Below are 16880 nucleotides of genomic sequence, written 5' to 3'. Positions count from 1 at the left end.
GTTTTTGGACTCGAGCCAGAAAGTACATAAAACCGCAATGAAATGTTAAGTGCAGAGATAGGAGTGTGCTGTGCTGGGTTCCAGCCAGTAGCTGGTCCACAGGGAGGAAGAGGGAGGTCTTCAGTGTTAGGAATGAAAGCGCCACATCTCTGAAGTTTTTCAGGAGCGTACCTTTCACACATGCAGAACTGTCCATACACTCTTCACTCTCATTGCCACGCTAACGCTAAGGAAACACGATCCGTGGCGTGTAACCTACCTGAACTGTAGGTTCACCTAAACACAAAGAGCACCTGCAAGAATGGGGGAGCGTCTGACATCCGTTGTTACAAGCTACTGGAGTATAGGATTCAAAAACTAAATTCCTTCTAAAGCACCTGGAAGTCCAAAGCAGTCTGTCAAAGGAGGTCTCTCTTCAAACAAGAAAATGCTATACCAACACCAGTGAGTTCCTAACTTGAGAAGTTTAATCATTTACACCAACACAAAGTTGGTAAGGAGGACCAAGCTATGGTATTTACAGCAGCTAACTGACAGCTGTAAAACCCACGAGCGCTGTTTCTGGCATAGACTGCACGCACTACATGAGAGGGACCAGCTTATTAAACAGCTGGTCTAACAGGAGAACGGTATACATGCTGCTCAAGAAGAATTAAAACATGAAACTGGAAAAGCAACAGAAGCAGCACTTAACTCCCCAGCCAGTGCAAAAGTTGAAACGTTTACCTGCAAATTTACATAGCTAACTGTAAAACATCATGTAAATTGCTATACATTCTTTTCCGCTCCCCCCAAAAAGGCTTCCCAGTCTTGTCTGAGACCTGCAACACTGCTGTGCCTCTGTGATTAAGACAATGATTGTGGCTGACCAGAAACAGAAATAGAGAGGTACATCCCCAAAGCATTTAAAACAGACAGCAAAGCAAAGTGTATATTTAGGACCTCAAAGACCCCTGGAATAGGATAGCCGTTTCATACAGGGTTTTTAAAAAAATACTTTCAGATAATCCTCGTACTGTACACAAGACTTTTAAACAATATATTACACTGCTAAAATGTTCATATAAATACTATACAGGCAAGCATGCAACCAGCCTGTCGGAAAGGTTCACAAATTAGACCACCATGTATCTCTGGCAAAGCTCTCCGATTATCTTGAACGTCTCCGGTTTGTGTAATCAAAGCCACTGATTCAGCAATAGCTATTTTGAAGTAATTGGGACAAGGTGTGAGATGAAATACATTTGTCTGTGGATTCCCAGTGCATGTTTAATATGCTACTGTCATCTTAATCTGGCATATCAATGTTTAATTTGGGAGGTGGAATCACGTATTTTCCAGGACTCTGTGTAATGACCACGCCAGCCTTTTTTCGAAACATTGGTGCAATTTTTGGTGGTTCGGGCAGCGGTGTTTCTTCTGTTTCCTCATTATCCTCATGGTGAAGATCATAAGAAATATTTCCGTATTCTCGTAAGAATGGGAAAATTTCAAGCAGGAACTGGCAAAAGTCTTTGCGAATTCCAAACCACCCTAAAAAAAAAAAAAAATTTCACATGACTGCAGGACAGAATGGAAATTTAATTAAGTAAGCAAACTATGCAATCTCGTTTAAGTTCTCTTGATTGTTTGCATAGGAACAATATAAAATTTGTTCGTGCTGCTTCTCAATGTTACTTACACCTATCATACAACATTACAGTTCAGATTATGTACACACAGACACACACAGAGGATATATACATGCATTTGCATGCCTCCGTGTACATGTCTGTGTGCATCTATCCATGTCTGTAAGTTACAGCTATACTACCACCGCAAGAGTCCACTTCACATGTTAAACAGTGTCAGGTCTCATCAGAACACAGAGAAAGAACACAAAAGACTTTGCATCTCAACCAACACAATCAGTGCCGCATGGGAAGACGTTCATGCCAACATTTGTTTGATACATATAGGTTACAATACGAGACGGAATGTGATGGCATAGGCAGACACAGGTTAGTAAGTGCATATATTCAGTATTCTCCAGACACTTTTGTTGTTAGCCAAGTATGATGTGATGCCAGGGGTATCTCATCTTGGTATTACCCATGCTAGATTAGAAAGCGGTACACATTCTGTGTTTGTCCTGCGTTTTGTTATATGCAAAGACTTGGAACAAGAGCATTTAAGTAAGCAGCATGTGTAGTTCAGCAGATGGCACTCCTCTATTAACCGATACCAAAGGTTGGTGTTTAAAGAACAGCCTGCCCGAGTCAAATCTCTCGGACAGAATGGAAGCAAGGTATTAAGCGTTTGCCAGGGAAGATCCCACACAACCCATCTTTTGGCAGAGGTTTGGCCAAAGAAGAGAGAGAATGCTAGCTCAGGCTACTAGGACAAATGACAAATAAAAAAGGTAGGTGCTACGCTTTTTCCAGAACCCAGAGTTGAAAGATCCAGTCACGTTCTGTGAGAATGAAAGCCGTGGAAATAAGGAGGGATAAAAGGCTAAGTCACAATTAAAATGCCATTGGGATTTCACGTTGAGTCCAAGCAGAGGTCATGCTCTCATAGGCATAAGAAAAAAAAAAACACAAGAGACTATGAACAGTAAAAACTGACTGAAAATCACCTGAAAACAACAGACACATCTGCATTCATGACAGAGTATATACCAAAAAGCCCTTTTTGAAAATGCAAATCTTAATGAAGCACATTGAAGCCTTGAGTTTCAACCTGCTTCTGTGATTTTTAAATACTTACAGTGATTTCCTCCTTTTTGTCCAAATGTTGTTGCCATCAAAGTTATCAGTGAAAGCCAGAGAGGAACAAATATGGGTATAAAAGAGAAAGAATTGTGCCCATCCAGTCTGTGTACTAGTAAGATCTAAATGGCAAAATAATGACATAGTGTCAGTTGAATTGCAATACCCACTTTCAGGCTTCTAAAAACATACAATGATCTCAGATCTTAAGCTTCACACATTGGTGAAGGAAACTGGCCTCCACAGAACATAAAATCATAGAATCATTAAGGTTGGAAGAGACCCTTAAGATCATCGAGTCCAACCGCTAACCTATCCCTGCCAAGTCCACCACTAAGTCATATCTTCAAGCACCACATCTGCCCTTCTTTTAAATACCTCCAGGGATGGAGACTCAACCACCTCCCTGGGCAGCCTGTTCCAATGTTTGACAACCCTTTCTGTGAAGAAGTTTTCTCTAATGTCCAACCTAAACTTCCTCTGGTGCAGCTTGAGGCCATTTCCTCTCATCCTATCGCTTGTTACTAGGGAGAAGAGACTGACCCCCGCCTCGCTACAACCTCCTTTCAGGTAGCTGTAAAAAGTGATAAGGTCTCCCCTCAGCCTCCTCTTCGCCAGACTAAACAACCCCAGCTCCCTCAGCTGCTCCTTATAAGACTTGCTCTCCAAACCTTTCACCAGCTTCATTGCCCTTCTCTGGACACGCTCCAGCACCTCAGTGTCCTTCTTGTCCTGAGGGGCCCAAAACTGAACACAGGATTCGAGGTGGGGCCTCACCAGGGCTGAGCACAGGGGCACCATCCCTGCCCTGCTCCTGCTGGCCACACCGTTGCTGACACAAGCCAGGATGCTGTTGGCCTTCTTGGCCACCTGGACACACTGCTGGCTCATGCTCAGCCGGCTGTCAGCCAACACCCCCAGGTCCTTCTCCTCCAGGCAGCTTTCCAGCCATTCCTCCCCAAGCCTGTAGCGTTGCCTGAGGTTGTTGTGACCCAAGTGCAGGACCTGGCACTTGGCCTTGTTAAACTTCACACAATTGGCCTTGGCCCATCGATCCAGCCTGTCCAGGTCCCTCTGCTGAGCCTTCCTACCCTCATGGAGACCAACACTCCCACCACCCATCTTGGTGTCATCTGCAAACTTACTGAGAGTGCACTCAATCCCCTCATCCAGATCATCAACGAAGATACTGAACAGGACCAGACCACAGTTCCAGTGTAGTGTGTATTTTACTCAAAAAACTTTAAAGAAACATAAAATTCTTGGGTTTTTTTCATACCTGCTGTTCATATTTTCTCCCAAGACAAAAAGCAGTATTCTCATTTGAGTAAGTCCAAAAAGAGACACAGCAACATTCGTCACTCAGAAAAAAAAGAACAAGGTACATAGAACTCATTATGCTTTTTCCTACCTCAAATGTGAGCAGTGGAACGACAATTGTCATCCAGCTGACAGCCATGGTTATATGTGTCCGCCTCTGCTCAGCAATCACATCCATAGAGCGCAAGAAGAGAACAGACCATACAATGTAATAGAGCACTACTAGACACAGAAAGGACATCAAGATCCACAGTGGAACACAAACAACCTGAAAGAAAAAGAAAATTACTGCTTTCACTCCCCTGACAAGGATACATTTTACCAGTTCCCTTTGTTACAGGTGTGGGGTGTCTTAACTAAAGCAAGTCTACATATTAAATCTCTTTTTCTTGATTAGACTTAAGTCTGATGCTCTTTGACTAATATAATCTCGAACAGAAAAGCTTCACAAATTGCATGCGCTGTTATGAGCCATCTCAGCTCTTCAGGTTCCTCAATTAGCTTTGTAAACGCTACCAAGCTGAAACAATTTCAAATTAAGTCAATGTAGTTCAGCTTTAATAAGACTTCTGTGATTTTTACGTGGGTGCAACCAGTACCTGATTTTAGCAAGGATTTTCTACACTGGACACCTCCCCTGAAACAGTTTCTAAATTAGTTCCTTTTCCTAGTTTTCTGGAAAATCAAAAGGACAGTCATAATTACACCAGTTTCAGTTTTATGGCAGCTTACAAAAACCCAGACACAGAAACAGCGCTTTTGCATTCTAAAGGCACTTAGGACAGGAGATCGCCACAGTTTTGACAGTGACCACTTGCACAAGAACTGGATTTGCATGCATGGTAACACAGCAAATACAACTAGTTACTTACCACACCACATTTACCCACACGTTCCCTAACTCACCCATCATTTTCATGGCTAGTTTAGGGCTCCCACTGGAAACTCTTGGTTAGGGTTTCTCCTTCCAACAACTAATCAGAGATTAATTGCAGTTGTCGGCACGTCCCCCTCCCCCAAAGGATGAAATGCCCAAAGAACAGGCTCCGTTTCCCATGACCACCAAATGAAACGCCAGACCTTCAGTGAAGGATCCTTAGGCGAGCAAAAATGTGATCATGGACTCCAATCATACATTAACTGCTCCCTATAGCAAACACCTTTATGAAATTCTACATTTACACGAGGATAGAAAGAAAACACTTGTTACATACAAGCCACGGCCATCTGATGATCTCGTCTAGTCTGAGTGCAATAAATATGAACTGTAGAATATTGACTGAACACAAGATTTCCAGCTAGAAAAGAAAATACATTCGTTAACTCTTAGCATGATAAAGCTGTTTCCAAGATAACCACAGAATCTGTCAAAGGGCTTTTCTGACTCTCTACTTATCACTGCGCTATGGAACATCATTTGCATTTACATTAGATATTACTAAGCATCCCTAAATCTGGGAGGCTATGATCCTAGAAGAGTACCTGTGGAGGCAGCTGTCTCGTGAGGAAAGACGTTCCTGGTATTTAAAAAGAATAAAAGCACTACCAGCCCCACTCAGAGTGATTAGAGAAATAAGAAAAGCCAAACTGAAAAAGGTAAACCATTGCAAAACAACTTCAACTGTTTTCTTCAGATAAGAAATAGGGCTAGAATCAAGATAACAAACCGTAAAAAGTCCTGCAATTTAAAATGAGCAAAATCTATCTTTACAGATATCATTTAGTACTTGCAGTAAAGACGAAAGTTACATGGGTTTAACTACCAAGAGTCCAGTCTAAAAGTCCGAGCTCTATCTGGGGGTGAAAATACATAGAACAGTGTAGGATGACATCCAAATTCAATAATTTACTGTATAACAGAGATATTTTAAATGCCACTACAGACACTTGGGTTTTGAGGCGATACAGAAAAGCATTAAAAATATTAGTGAAAGCTTTTCATGTGTCCCGCTTGCCACTATGAGAAATAACCCTAAATAATACTGCAAAAATATTAAGTTTGTGTCTAACCTGAATGAAGTGAAACAATGAACTGCCAGACTTGGCAAGGCTGTGATTCTGAAGTTTATGGGCAACCCTACACAGGCAGGGATTTCAAAAAAATGGAACAGAATTATTAGCTGAAAAGACTAACTGAAGCTCTTGAGTGTAAGTTAGAAACACCTTCCACTTTTAAAAAACATGTAGGGATTTAAGGCATGTTTGAAATGCAGTATTTCTCAGATTGTGAAATGTAGCACGTTATGTCTGCTAACACATGATTGCGTACTATGATCTCTTGGATAAATGCCTTAGAAATTCACAGTACAGGCAGCCAAAAATCCAACAGGCAGCAGGCACTTGCCTACTTCAGAGGCTGCGCTGAAGTCTTCACTGTTGAAATAAAGGTTACTTTAAAAAGACTGGAAAAGTAGATTTAAAATAATTTTGTACCACTTGCTTTGTCAAATGAAGAAAGCACCAAAACACTCCACAGTCAAGCATAAGACCAGGCAACCTGGAAACTCCAAGAGCAATCAGAGAAGTGAAAAAAACCAAACCAGAGGATCTATTGCTATAAGTCATTTTTAGAATCACGTTAACATTTTAGCTATACATGGCAAGTACATTTGGAGTGGCTAGATTCAAAATGTAATGAATTAAATATGCTTTAAATAAATGGTGCTTTATTGAGTGTAAAAATAGTGTGACACAAAAGAAAGCTTTTTCTGAGCCCACCATGATCTGTAGACAAAAACCCACTAAGTACTTACTGATCACCTGATCAGTTTCAGGATAGAAACAAGCAGACAATATATTTTCTGATTAAATAATAATGAAAATAATAATAGATTAAGCACTACTTTGATTACTCATGCCACAAATTAATATCCTGGATTAAAGACAGGCTTCTCTTATGCTTCTGGCTAATGAAAAAGAAATAATGAAATCTCCCCAGAGTAAAAAGAAAGATCACAAAATAGTAAAAGAGTTGACAGTTCAACTGGATAAGTAATTTTCTTTGAGACAGCTGTTGCCTTTTAGGGGTGAGTGGATTCCAATTTGTTCTGCCAGTACTTAGCAGCTGTGCAGTAATCTGTAAATCAAGGGGTAATCAAGCATCAGCCAGTAGAAGGCAAGCACTTCTACACAAATTTTACTTTTAGGAATGATTAACTGTGAATAGAACTCTGCAAAATGAAATTCTATTTGTAATATTTTTGAATCAATAGTTTAAGGTATCAGCCATCTTAACAATAACTTACCAAAACTGTTTCTCTCTAGAGAGACACGCTGGGCTTACGTTAATGTTAGAGAAATAGTCCCTTGAAATTCAAAACTCTGAAAAAGCTGAACCTCATCTGAAAAACTGTTTTGCAATTTTTCTGGGGTAGTTTGAGGACATAGCAGAAAAAACCCAAACCCCTTAAAATAGTATCAATTCAACAGGAATTTTAAATTTATTGAAAAATATCAGAACTGTGGGAAGATCTTGAGAATCCTTGTGAAGGTCTTCCAAAACCAAAAGGAGCAAGTCAGAGAGGAAAGAAGATAGAAGCAGAAAATAAAAACCTACTGGTTTATGCCTGCCATCTGCATTCCCAAATTAAAGGTTAAGCAGGCAGACTGGGACAGCAAGAAATTTTCAACCCATATTATCTAGCACCCATTCTGCCTAGGGAGAGTGCTGTCAGTGGAATTTACTTCACTAATTTCTGTTTAAGCCAATAGTATTAGTCCATATTACAGAGTTTGGGGGGAGTTATTTTGCCAAACAATAATAAAAAGGCAGGTTTAAAACATGCTGCTATTTGGTACTTGAAAAAAAACCCTAGGAAAACTGAGGAGCTTATTCCCAATAACTCCCAGTTCTGGTATTTCACTCCAGCAGTTCAGTGCAAACAATTAAACTGATGCAGTCGTGCATGTTGTGCTTCCCTGAGAGACGAACTGTAACCAAACTGATGAAGAGTCCTGCACTGCCACAAGCTGCACACACAGCAAATGAAGCGTTACCTCCAGAGACCTGTCATGTCGGAAACCCCACACACAAGCTGCAACTGACACTGGAGATACAAAGAACAACGGCATGAAGACCAGAAGCCAGAAGTGGGTTCCTCTTTCGATCCTGTCACACACCAGCACTTCAAACATCAGCAGCAGCAGGTGGATGCCCACTGCAATTAGCATGGCTTTGAATTCCACACAGGTCTCTCCTTCTGCTCTAAAGAGAGGATAAGGAAGCATTCGGTTCACTTTTCAGCAAGAAAGCACACTATCCTGCAAACATCCCAAGACACTTTGTTTACAATTGTTAAGTTTCAGATATTAACAAGTTTCTAATAAACATGCACCTAATGATGACACAACAGGATGGCTTGCCCATAAAGCTGCACATTTAAAGTATTTTACTCAAAATGGGCAGTGGGATTTTTACAACATGGAAATCTCCTAAGGATTCCATAGCTGTGCAGAAAAAACAGGATTTCTTTGCTACTACGTAAACACTCAGGTATCATGCAGGCTGTTGGAGATAAGCTAAGTCTAAAAACCACCTGTTCGGTTCCTGCATCAGCTTTCATTGGATCAACATCTTCCCCCAGAACTTCTTTATTCACCAAAATCAGTGTATTGCAGCAGAATATAATCTATTACTAAAAAGTTAACTACCCATAAAATAACAGCATACACCAAGAAACCACACTTTCTCCTACATGAGTAAAGCCCTTACTAGAAGGGGCAAACAGACTATATTGTGTCGTTCAGGTCTTATCAGAATGAGACTTGTGCACAGAAGTTTTAATATTCACCGTAGATAGAAAATAGGATTGAATTTATTGCACTTCATTTAAGGCAGCTTTTCTTTTCCCGTAGTATGTTCAGGTTCACATCACACTACTCAGATTACCAAAACAGTAAAAGCTGGTGTATTCAAAGGTCTGAAAGTTATTTTACCCTACGCTGACAATTAAAATACCAACGTTAAACAACTTTGACAAAAATGAAACGGCATTTACAGGATTTGTTCCCACAAACATTTTACTTTGCAAAAGTTACACATCTGCTCATATTAGTGTATTGAACTACTTGAATATTTCTTACAAATCTGCAACTACAGTCTGAAAAAAATTCCTTATGTTCACTGCATATTAAAAAATTGCTGAATATTGATCCATATGTTCACTGAGGTTATATGCACACCAAGGCGGGGGCAGGGAAAAATCAACATTCTTCAGGCTGATCTGTACGTTTCAGCAAACTGATTTAGAAAATAATCCAACTAAATATCACATATTCCTAGTACATATGAAGATACATATTTCTACACGGCTTATACTAAAGCAAAGAATTCTCAATGTTCTAACAGAAAAGCACAAAATGTAACTCCATGAGAAGTTTTTGCTTCCCAAAGACAGTATTGTTGAAGCTTGTGACAAACTGTTGCAACCAGGATTAACACATCCATAGCTGCATAGAGCTGTTTGTGTACACTACAGGTTACGATAATTATTTTAAATATGTTAAAAACAAACCTTCTGGATACTATATCTCATGTTGTTAAAAAACCTACTTATGAATTTGATTCAGTATGGAAAACACATTATGTTCCCTCTGTTTTGCAAAATAAAGGTCCTCAACTTACCGATACTGTGGGTTTCGGGCCCATACTCCTGTTCCCACTGAGGCACCAACAATCACCATTAACTTCCACAGCCATATGGGAGCAAATACAGCCCAGTAACTCCATTGAATTTTGTCATCCAGACGTAGAGAGAGCAACACAGAAAAAAGCAGCAGGCAGGCATAAATAAGAAATTTGCTGTTAAACAAACAAACAAACCCACAAAGTCAGAAATGAAGGCACACAACTTAACATGAACTTTATAGAGAACAAGAAAATCAGTCATAGCTTAGCTTTCATCAGGATACTTCCTAACAGAAAACGTGCGTCCAGGTTCTTTGCCAAGAATCAGATCTGTTCTGAAGAGTCAAATATTTCATCATAAATATAGCATACGTCATCTTTCACTTCTAAAACCATTGCTTCAAGGGAACACATCAAAAGCATTCTTGCATGACAAACTTAATGAATGGACACCTATAAATAGTCCCCTCCCACACAGATCCAGACAAGAGCTGCACTATTGGAGGCTCGGAAATACACCAGCTGTACATGTTTTTAGAAAACGTGTTCTTTCACACAAACCAAATGAGATAGTTCTTTGACATTCAAAATTAAGTTACATAATTTATGTAATTTTATCCACACTATTTTTAACTAAAGACTAAAACCCACCACATATTGTAAAAAGGCAGACTCCAGAGGATTTTTTTATTTTTGGACTCAGTTGAAAAAAAGCAACATTGGGGGGGGTGGGGAAACAGGTTAAACTTTTAACAACATTACTGATTACAGGGTAAAGTTCCTAACTGGAATCCTGAGGATGATACTTACAATAATAAGTTTAAAATAGTTACGTTCATATATTTTATAAACTAGTCAACTTAAGAATGAATAAACCTGTCAGGAATACTTGAGAGCAGTGGCACAGCAATTGCTTGTACCACAAAAAACCAGACAAAATAATTACACAGTATATGATTTCCTCACACTACAGGAAGGGAAAAAGTCACCCACCCATTCACCAGGGGATCAGAGACTGCTTTACAGAACACGTAATTAGGCTTCAACACCACTTCAGTGAAGTAATTATATGTATTTTGAAACATGGATGACTTCAGGAACAGAGTAAATACTTGCTACAGAGTAAAGCAGCACCACTCGGGAATACTACCACCCTTACTCCAACAGCACAATTCAAACCACCCACTTTCACTCGCATCAAATAATAAAATGTTCGTTAGATCAGCACCGCCTCATTTAGATTCTTTGTCTCTATTCAGAACAAGGATCTTAGCTGCCCCTTAGTAAGAAAAGGCTGTTTTCCTGTGTCAGCACCTCCTCACGTGCTTGATATAACTGCCTCAGGGTAGGATGATATAAAACAAGTCACTCTTCACAGCAGTGAAGAGAACCCTCAGCTTCTAGGCTCTTCATACTTTTCCCACATTCAGTATTTGTATAATTTGTACTTTCCCTGGCTCCTCAATAAATTCAGAAGTAAAATGCCATGTGGTAGAACACCAGTGCTCCCTGAGTATTCCAGAAAACATCAGAACAGTCAAGATTAAGTTATATGCACAAGTGCAACGTTCAGCTTGCTCGTTCATCATCGAGACGACATCCAAGTAAGCTGCAAGCATTGCTTCGCAATAACTTTATAAGCTTCTGGAACTTCTCTTCCTACTTCTCCATTGCTTCCAACCACACGTATTTACATTGTTTATTTCAACCTCTCCGCAACAATGCGTTTCCCGAAGCATTGGTTGGTTCCCCTTCTGTTTGTCTCAATGACCGACTGCAGCTTTTTCTTATTGCAGTCAGGTAAGGCCTCTTTCACAAGCAAGATTCTTCCAGGAGCCTCAGTGTTTCACACCACCCCGCACAGTTACTTGCGGGCCTTTATCCCGTGGTACTAAAATACCAGGTAACAGCAAATCCAGTAAAATTCAACTCATTCTCTCAGCTGCTTTAAAGGTTACATGTAGCTGTACTTGCTTGGCAAGACCGCAGAAGCCCAAGTTGTAGCAACTATCATCTTGGTAACTGGAAGAGAACCACCACCAGCAGTTCTCTCCGTCTAGACCGGGATTGTTACGTGCCTGCAAAAAACGAGCCTTTACCACAGACCAAACGCCCGCCGTGGTCCGCCGCGTGGCTTTCCAGGGTGCAGCCTTACACCCCGAACCATCAGCTTGAAAAATTCAAACAGCAGAATGAGATTCGGAGTAATTTGAGAAAGCTGCTTGCTAAAAAAAAAAGATGACTGGAACGGGGCCTGCGAACCCGATGCCGGCGCTCGCCGACACCCCGAGGGCCGACCAGCCCCGGGGAGCGCGGCCCGGGACCCCCGAGCGCTGGGGCGGCCACCCCTCGGGGACCCCGCCCCGAGCCGGGGAAGAGCCCCCCGGAGGTGAGCTCGGCCGAAGAGCTCCCGGGCCAGCGCCGCTCCCCGCGATAACGCCGCCGCACCGGGACCCCCGCTCGGGGCGGAGGGCGGGCAGCGGGGCCGGGCCCGGCGGCGGGGGTGGCGGCACGGGGAGATGCGCCGCCGGCCCCGCCTCGCCCCGCCGCTTCCGGACGCGTCCCGCTATCGGCGCGGGGGAGCAGAGCCTCCCCGCCCGGCAACAGCGCCACGCCGGGACCGGGAGCCGCCGGGACCGGGAGCCGCCGGGACCGGGAGCCGCCGGGACCGGGAGCCGCCGGGACCGGGTGCCGCTCCCCCACCGAGCGGACCGGAGGCAGCCCGCCGAATAGGCCCTGGCACGGCGGCGCGGCCCGAGGCCGCCCGTTAGGCGCCAGGCCGCCCTCACCTGGGGTTGAAATCCTGGAACAAGCCGCGCAGGTTCATCGCGGCTCAACCCTCCGCCCGCGCCGCGCTCTACCAGGCACACATGGCGCGGCCGCCACCGGAGCCGGCCCTGGCCTCGCCTCGCCGCTCCGCCCCCCCCAGCCCGGAACCGGGCAGCCCCGCGCATGCGCGCCAGGCTCCGACGGCGGCGGGCCTCTGCAGGGCTTCACAGGCCAGCACTGCGCATGCGCCCTGCGCTGGCTCGCGGCTCTGCCAGCAGATGGGCCGGGCCTTGCCCCAGGCGGGGGGCGGTACCAGGATCCCGCCCCGCCCCTCGCCCCGCCCCGCCGGGCTCGGGAGTCCTTAGGGCACGGCGTTACCCTGAGGCACACCTAAACCCTGCCTAAATGGGTAGTTAGGGGAACGGCTCTACTAAAAGTTGCTAAAATCGAGTGTTGACCGAGAAACGTTTCAAATACATATTAAAAAGAAACCCCAGTTAACTTTGTTTTGAGGAACCAGCATGGCCTTTTTTGGCTTATGTTACAAAGGGTTTTGAGGGACTGGCACAATTCTGCAGCCTTGACTGGAAAAAAAACCCCAACATACGTTATGTCAAACTGCGCGTTTCCATCCAGCTCCTTTGTAGACTTAAACCTGTGTTTACTCTGTGCTTCGGAAAGCCTGGGTGGCCGGCTGGCTGCTCACATCCAGGCTCCGGCAAGAGGCTTTGCTGCGGAGAGACGTGAAGGAACGGCCACTCCTTGGAACCCCGGGGCCACGTCAGCAATGTTTATCTCGGGTTGTGTTATTTCCTTTTAAATTTGGGACTGTGTTTCAGAAGTTAAGCACTGTGCCTGGATCCTTTAAAAATATGGGCTTAGATAATCTGTTCTGAATCCATTCAAAATGTCATATTTGTTACCTGTTTGTTTGTGTTTTACTTCACGCTTGAGTAAGCTTACACTGTCTTGTATGTGTTACTAGAAATCCTCCTCAGGCATTCTTCAAACTAGTACTGAAGCCAAGGCCAGAGGGTCTGGAGGCAGATTTTGTTTGTGACTCTGCTACTTAGTTTCTGCTGCAATTTGTGACATGGCAGTTGACATATTATTTTTATAGCATGAAATCACACGTCATTTGGACACATCGTGAGTGTCTTCTTGTCTTCAGGGACCTTCCCATTAACTGATAGTGATATCTGGCCATCAACGGATTGAACAGGCTATTCTTACATCAAAACAAAATAGTAACAAAAGCTGCTGGAAGGGAAGATACCAGGGAAAGTGAGAATTAAGGAGACAGAAGAAGTGGTTTTGGACTTAGGTATGCTACCCACTGTGGGCTTCACTCTTTCTAGGTGGTAGAAGCACAGGTAGCAATACAAGTCTTGGAGAAATTTTCTTCTTTGCTTTGGAATAACGCCTAGGGATGTGCCCCTCTGAAACCACCCTTTATATGGCTGGTTCTCCTCTGTATACTCATGTTGGAAACATTCACCTCACTATATTTGTTAAAATGTCCAGCTGACTTTTAGGGCACTGATATGTAATGCTTATTTAAATTTATCTCCAGAAAAATTACTAGGAAACCTCAAAGTGTTATTTTAAAGGTGGAAAAAAAATAGGTTAACTTGTTTATTATTATTGTTACCCAGCAAGTTGCCTGAAGAACTTAGAGCAGTCTTCATGTGTTAGATTTGTCCTTGGACTGTACACATGCCCGATTTACAAAAGTAACATGAAGAAGGAGGCAGTTTTTCTGCCAGCATTCTTTTATACCACATTATTATCGCTAATTCCTCTTCTGTGGACATGATTTCAAGAGTTTAGTTCTGGTTTATTATTGTAGAAACTCCCCATACAATACGTTTCCTCATTACATATGAATCAATGTGTACAGTAAGAAAAAAGAAAAAAAAAAAAAGGAAAAACATCCATTCTAAAAAGGCTGAGAACTACTTTCATTGCCTATTCTGGAACTGATCACATCAGCCTTTTAAATGTCTTTGCATCAAGATGAATGTTGAAGTTGTGCAGACAGTGATTAAAAGCTGTGAAAGTGATTACAGGCTCAGAAAAAATTGTCATAAGGAGGTGAATGTGTTTCAAAGACACTGAGATCACTTTATTATGTTATGTATGTACCTCCTCAAAGCCAAATATTAGGTACCAAAAGACACTTTGGCCAAGCTAGGAAAGGCATAACAAGAATCAAGGCTGAGAACTTCAGCTAAACAAATATAGGTTAGAGGAGAGAGCTGGTGTTAGTTTTGTCTTTTTTTTTTTTTTTTTAAGTGAAAGTAATTAGCTGTTGGAACAAATGGGCCTGAGAAATAGGAGATTTTTTCCATTTTTTAAATGAAGTCCACATGCCTCTCTGCCAGATATATACTAATCAAACTCAAGTCAATAAGGTTGACTAACAATGGTTGCGATATTATATAGCAGATCAGGACAGATTCTGTGATGACTTTTTAATGGGATACATCATCTTATGACTCTTTCTGAACTGAAAATCGCCATAGCTCCTCACTCATCAAGATAACATTGCAAGTGAAATGCTAATAAAAGAGTCATATCTTAAGCTCCAGCTTCTGCAGAAAGATGAAAAAAGGACTGAAAAGTAAATGGTCTAAGTCTTCATCCAGTGCTAACAGGACTGGTAATTCATACCAGCTAAGAAGATAGGCTTATGTGCAATGTGATTTATTAAATGCCACAGCTACTTGTAGCCCTTGGCAGTATTCATTAGCTACTATGATCAACACAAAGATGTGATTCATATGGAAACACTCACTGGCAAGTTGTAGATACAGTTTTAACTCCGTTGGCAACAGCACAAATAGCTGACAGACTTCCACACCAGGAGCTTTCTGCACAATATATTCAACTCTGATAAGGCAAGGGTATGACAAAGGCTATAAGAAAGGAAGGACGTGCCAGCACAAGTAACGGCAGTGGGGTGGGTGTCTGAGGAGATTGGTAAGAAATCAGGATGAGAGAAAAGCATGAGAACATAAGAGAAAAAAGAGAAAGAAAGGGAAAGATGAGGGCTAGGCAGTGTCCAGAGACTGATAAGATGAAAAGTGCCTGTATGATAGGAACTGTAGCAGGGCAGTAGACAAGCTTCTAAGGAACTAGAAATTGGAAACTAAAACCTCGGTTTTCATTCTGCTTTTTCAAAAGTTGAGCCCTACTAGTTTGGAAAAAACAACAATTATGCATAATGTATTTAGCCAAGATAAAATACATCTACTGCAACACATAAAGAAGCTACCAGACAAGACAGCACCTGTAAGCATTATCCTCAGCCAGATGCAAGCATAAACCAAAGTCAAAATAATATTAACAAGGAATTATCTTTACTTGAGAACTGTTAATAATTCAGAAGGCTAATAAAGCAGCATGCCATTTCTAAGAACATTCAAGAAGGTCTGTAGGAGTAAATCAAGAAAGATTTCTTCTGCAGTTACAATGTTTGGCTGACTGCCCAGGCAGCAAAATAGTTCCAACAAGGTACAAAGAACAAGGAAAGAAATCCCAAGTTGCAGAAAACATGATAGAGATGAAGCTAAAAAAAAAAAAAGAGGTAACTAGACAGAAAGAAAACAGCCAACTTGTAGGTGTCCCAGCTAAGAAAACCTCCACTCACTTTATCTGCTTTTTCCCCCAAGGAAATACATAGTAAATTTAGCCCCCTATAAGACAGTAGACTTTTCCCTCTTCTCTCCTCCAGAGCAAAAGTTAAGATCTGCCTTCTTAGCAGCTGCTGTTGGGTCTGACAAACACACTGGGTGGCAAGCAACAAAGCCACACTGTGCAGGGGAGATGCAGCAGGCACAGAAAAGATAGTGGAAAGAAATTTGCAGGCAGGGCTGGGATTGAATGGGGGCCCCAGAGGTCTCCCTGGCATGCAACTGGCATGTGTGGCACAGATGCACATGTCCACATGTACTGCAGTGCCTCCTGCTGCACCCCAGTTTCCCACCCTCACCTGGGAACATACAGCCCTGGTGTCCCTGGTGGCAATGGCTGTCTTCCTTGTACTCCTCCCTTTCACCATCCTGTTCATCCTCCATGCAATCCTTTGTTATGTTTGTAGGGTGTTGTGGTTTAACCCCAGCTGGCAACTAAGCCCCACGCAGCCGCTCCCTCACTCCCCACTGGTGGGATGGGGGAGAGAATCGGAAGAGTAAAAGTGAGAAAACTCTGGGGTTGAGATGAAGACAGTGTAATAGGGAAAGCAAAAGCCATGCACACAAGCAAAGCAAAACAAGGAATTCATTCACTGCTTCCCATGGGCAGGCAACTGTTCAGCCACCCCCAGGAAAGTAGAGCTTCATCACGTGTTATGGTTACCTAGGAAGAAAAAATGCCATAACTCCAAATACGTCCCCCACTTCTTTCTTCTTCCC

The 16880-nt window shown here is 42.6% G+C and overlaps 1 protein-coding gene across 1 annotated transcript; it reads right to left on the bottom strand.

Annotated features, from left to right (window-relative positions):
• Nucleotides 1-445: 445 nt before the first annotated feature.
• On the bottom strand, nucleotides 446-12628 carry TMEM185A (transmembrane protein 185A). The gene is made up of 7 exons (XM_075107043.1): nucleotides 12486-12628; nucleotides 9694-9870; nucleotides 8067-8274; nucleotides 5285-5368; nucleotides 4162-4338; nucleotides 2749-2872; nucleotides 446-1533 (listed from the first exon to the last, which is right to left on the bottom strand). Exons 1-7 carry the CDS (start codon nucleotides 12521-12523, stop codon nucleotides 1289-1291), a joined length of 1053 nt encoding a protein of 350 aa, XP_074963144.1. The 5' UTR covers nucleotides 12524-12628; the 3' UTR covers nucleotides 446-1288.
• Nucleotides 12629-16880: the final 4252 nt, after the last annotated feature.

The sequence above is a fragment of the Phalacrocorax aristotelis genome, chromosome 11 (genome assembly GCF_949628215.1).
Source record: "Phalacrocorax aristotelis chromosome 11, bGulAri2.1, whole genome shotgun sequence".
NCBI classification, from domain to species: domain Eukaryota; kingdom Metazoa; phylum Chordata; class Aves; order Suliformes; family Phalacrocoracidae; genus Phalacrocorax; species Phalacrocorax aristotelis.
This window is presented reverse-complemented; position numbering and strand designations above follow the sequence as displayed.

What these genes read in the sequence shown, in the direction of transcription:
- TMEM185A (XM_075107043.1), bottom strand. Translation starts at nt 12,523, where the DNA reads ATGAACCTGCGCGGCTTGTTCCAGGATTTCAACCCCAG. An exon ending in TTCCAGGATTTCAACCCCAG is followed by an intron (nt 9,871 to 12,485) that starts GTGAGGGCGGCC and finishes TTTGTTTAACAG; the next exon opens with CAAATTTCTTATTTATGCCT. An exon ending in GACATGACAGGTCTCTGGAG is followed by an intron (nt 5,369 to 8,066) that starts GTAACGCTTCAT and finishes TTTCTTTTCTAG; the next exon opens with CTGGAAATCTTGTGTTCAGT.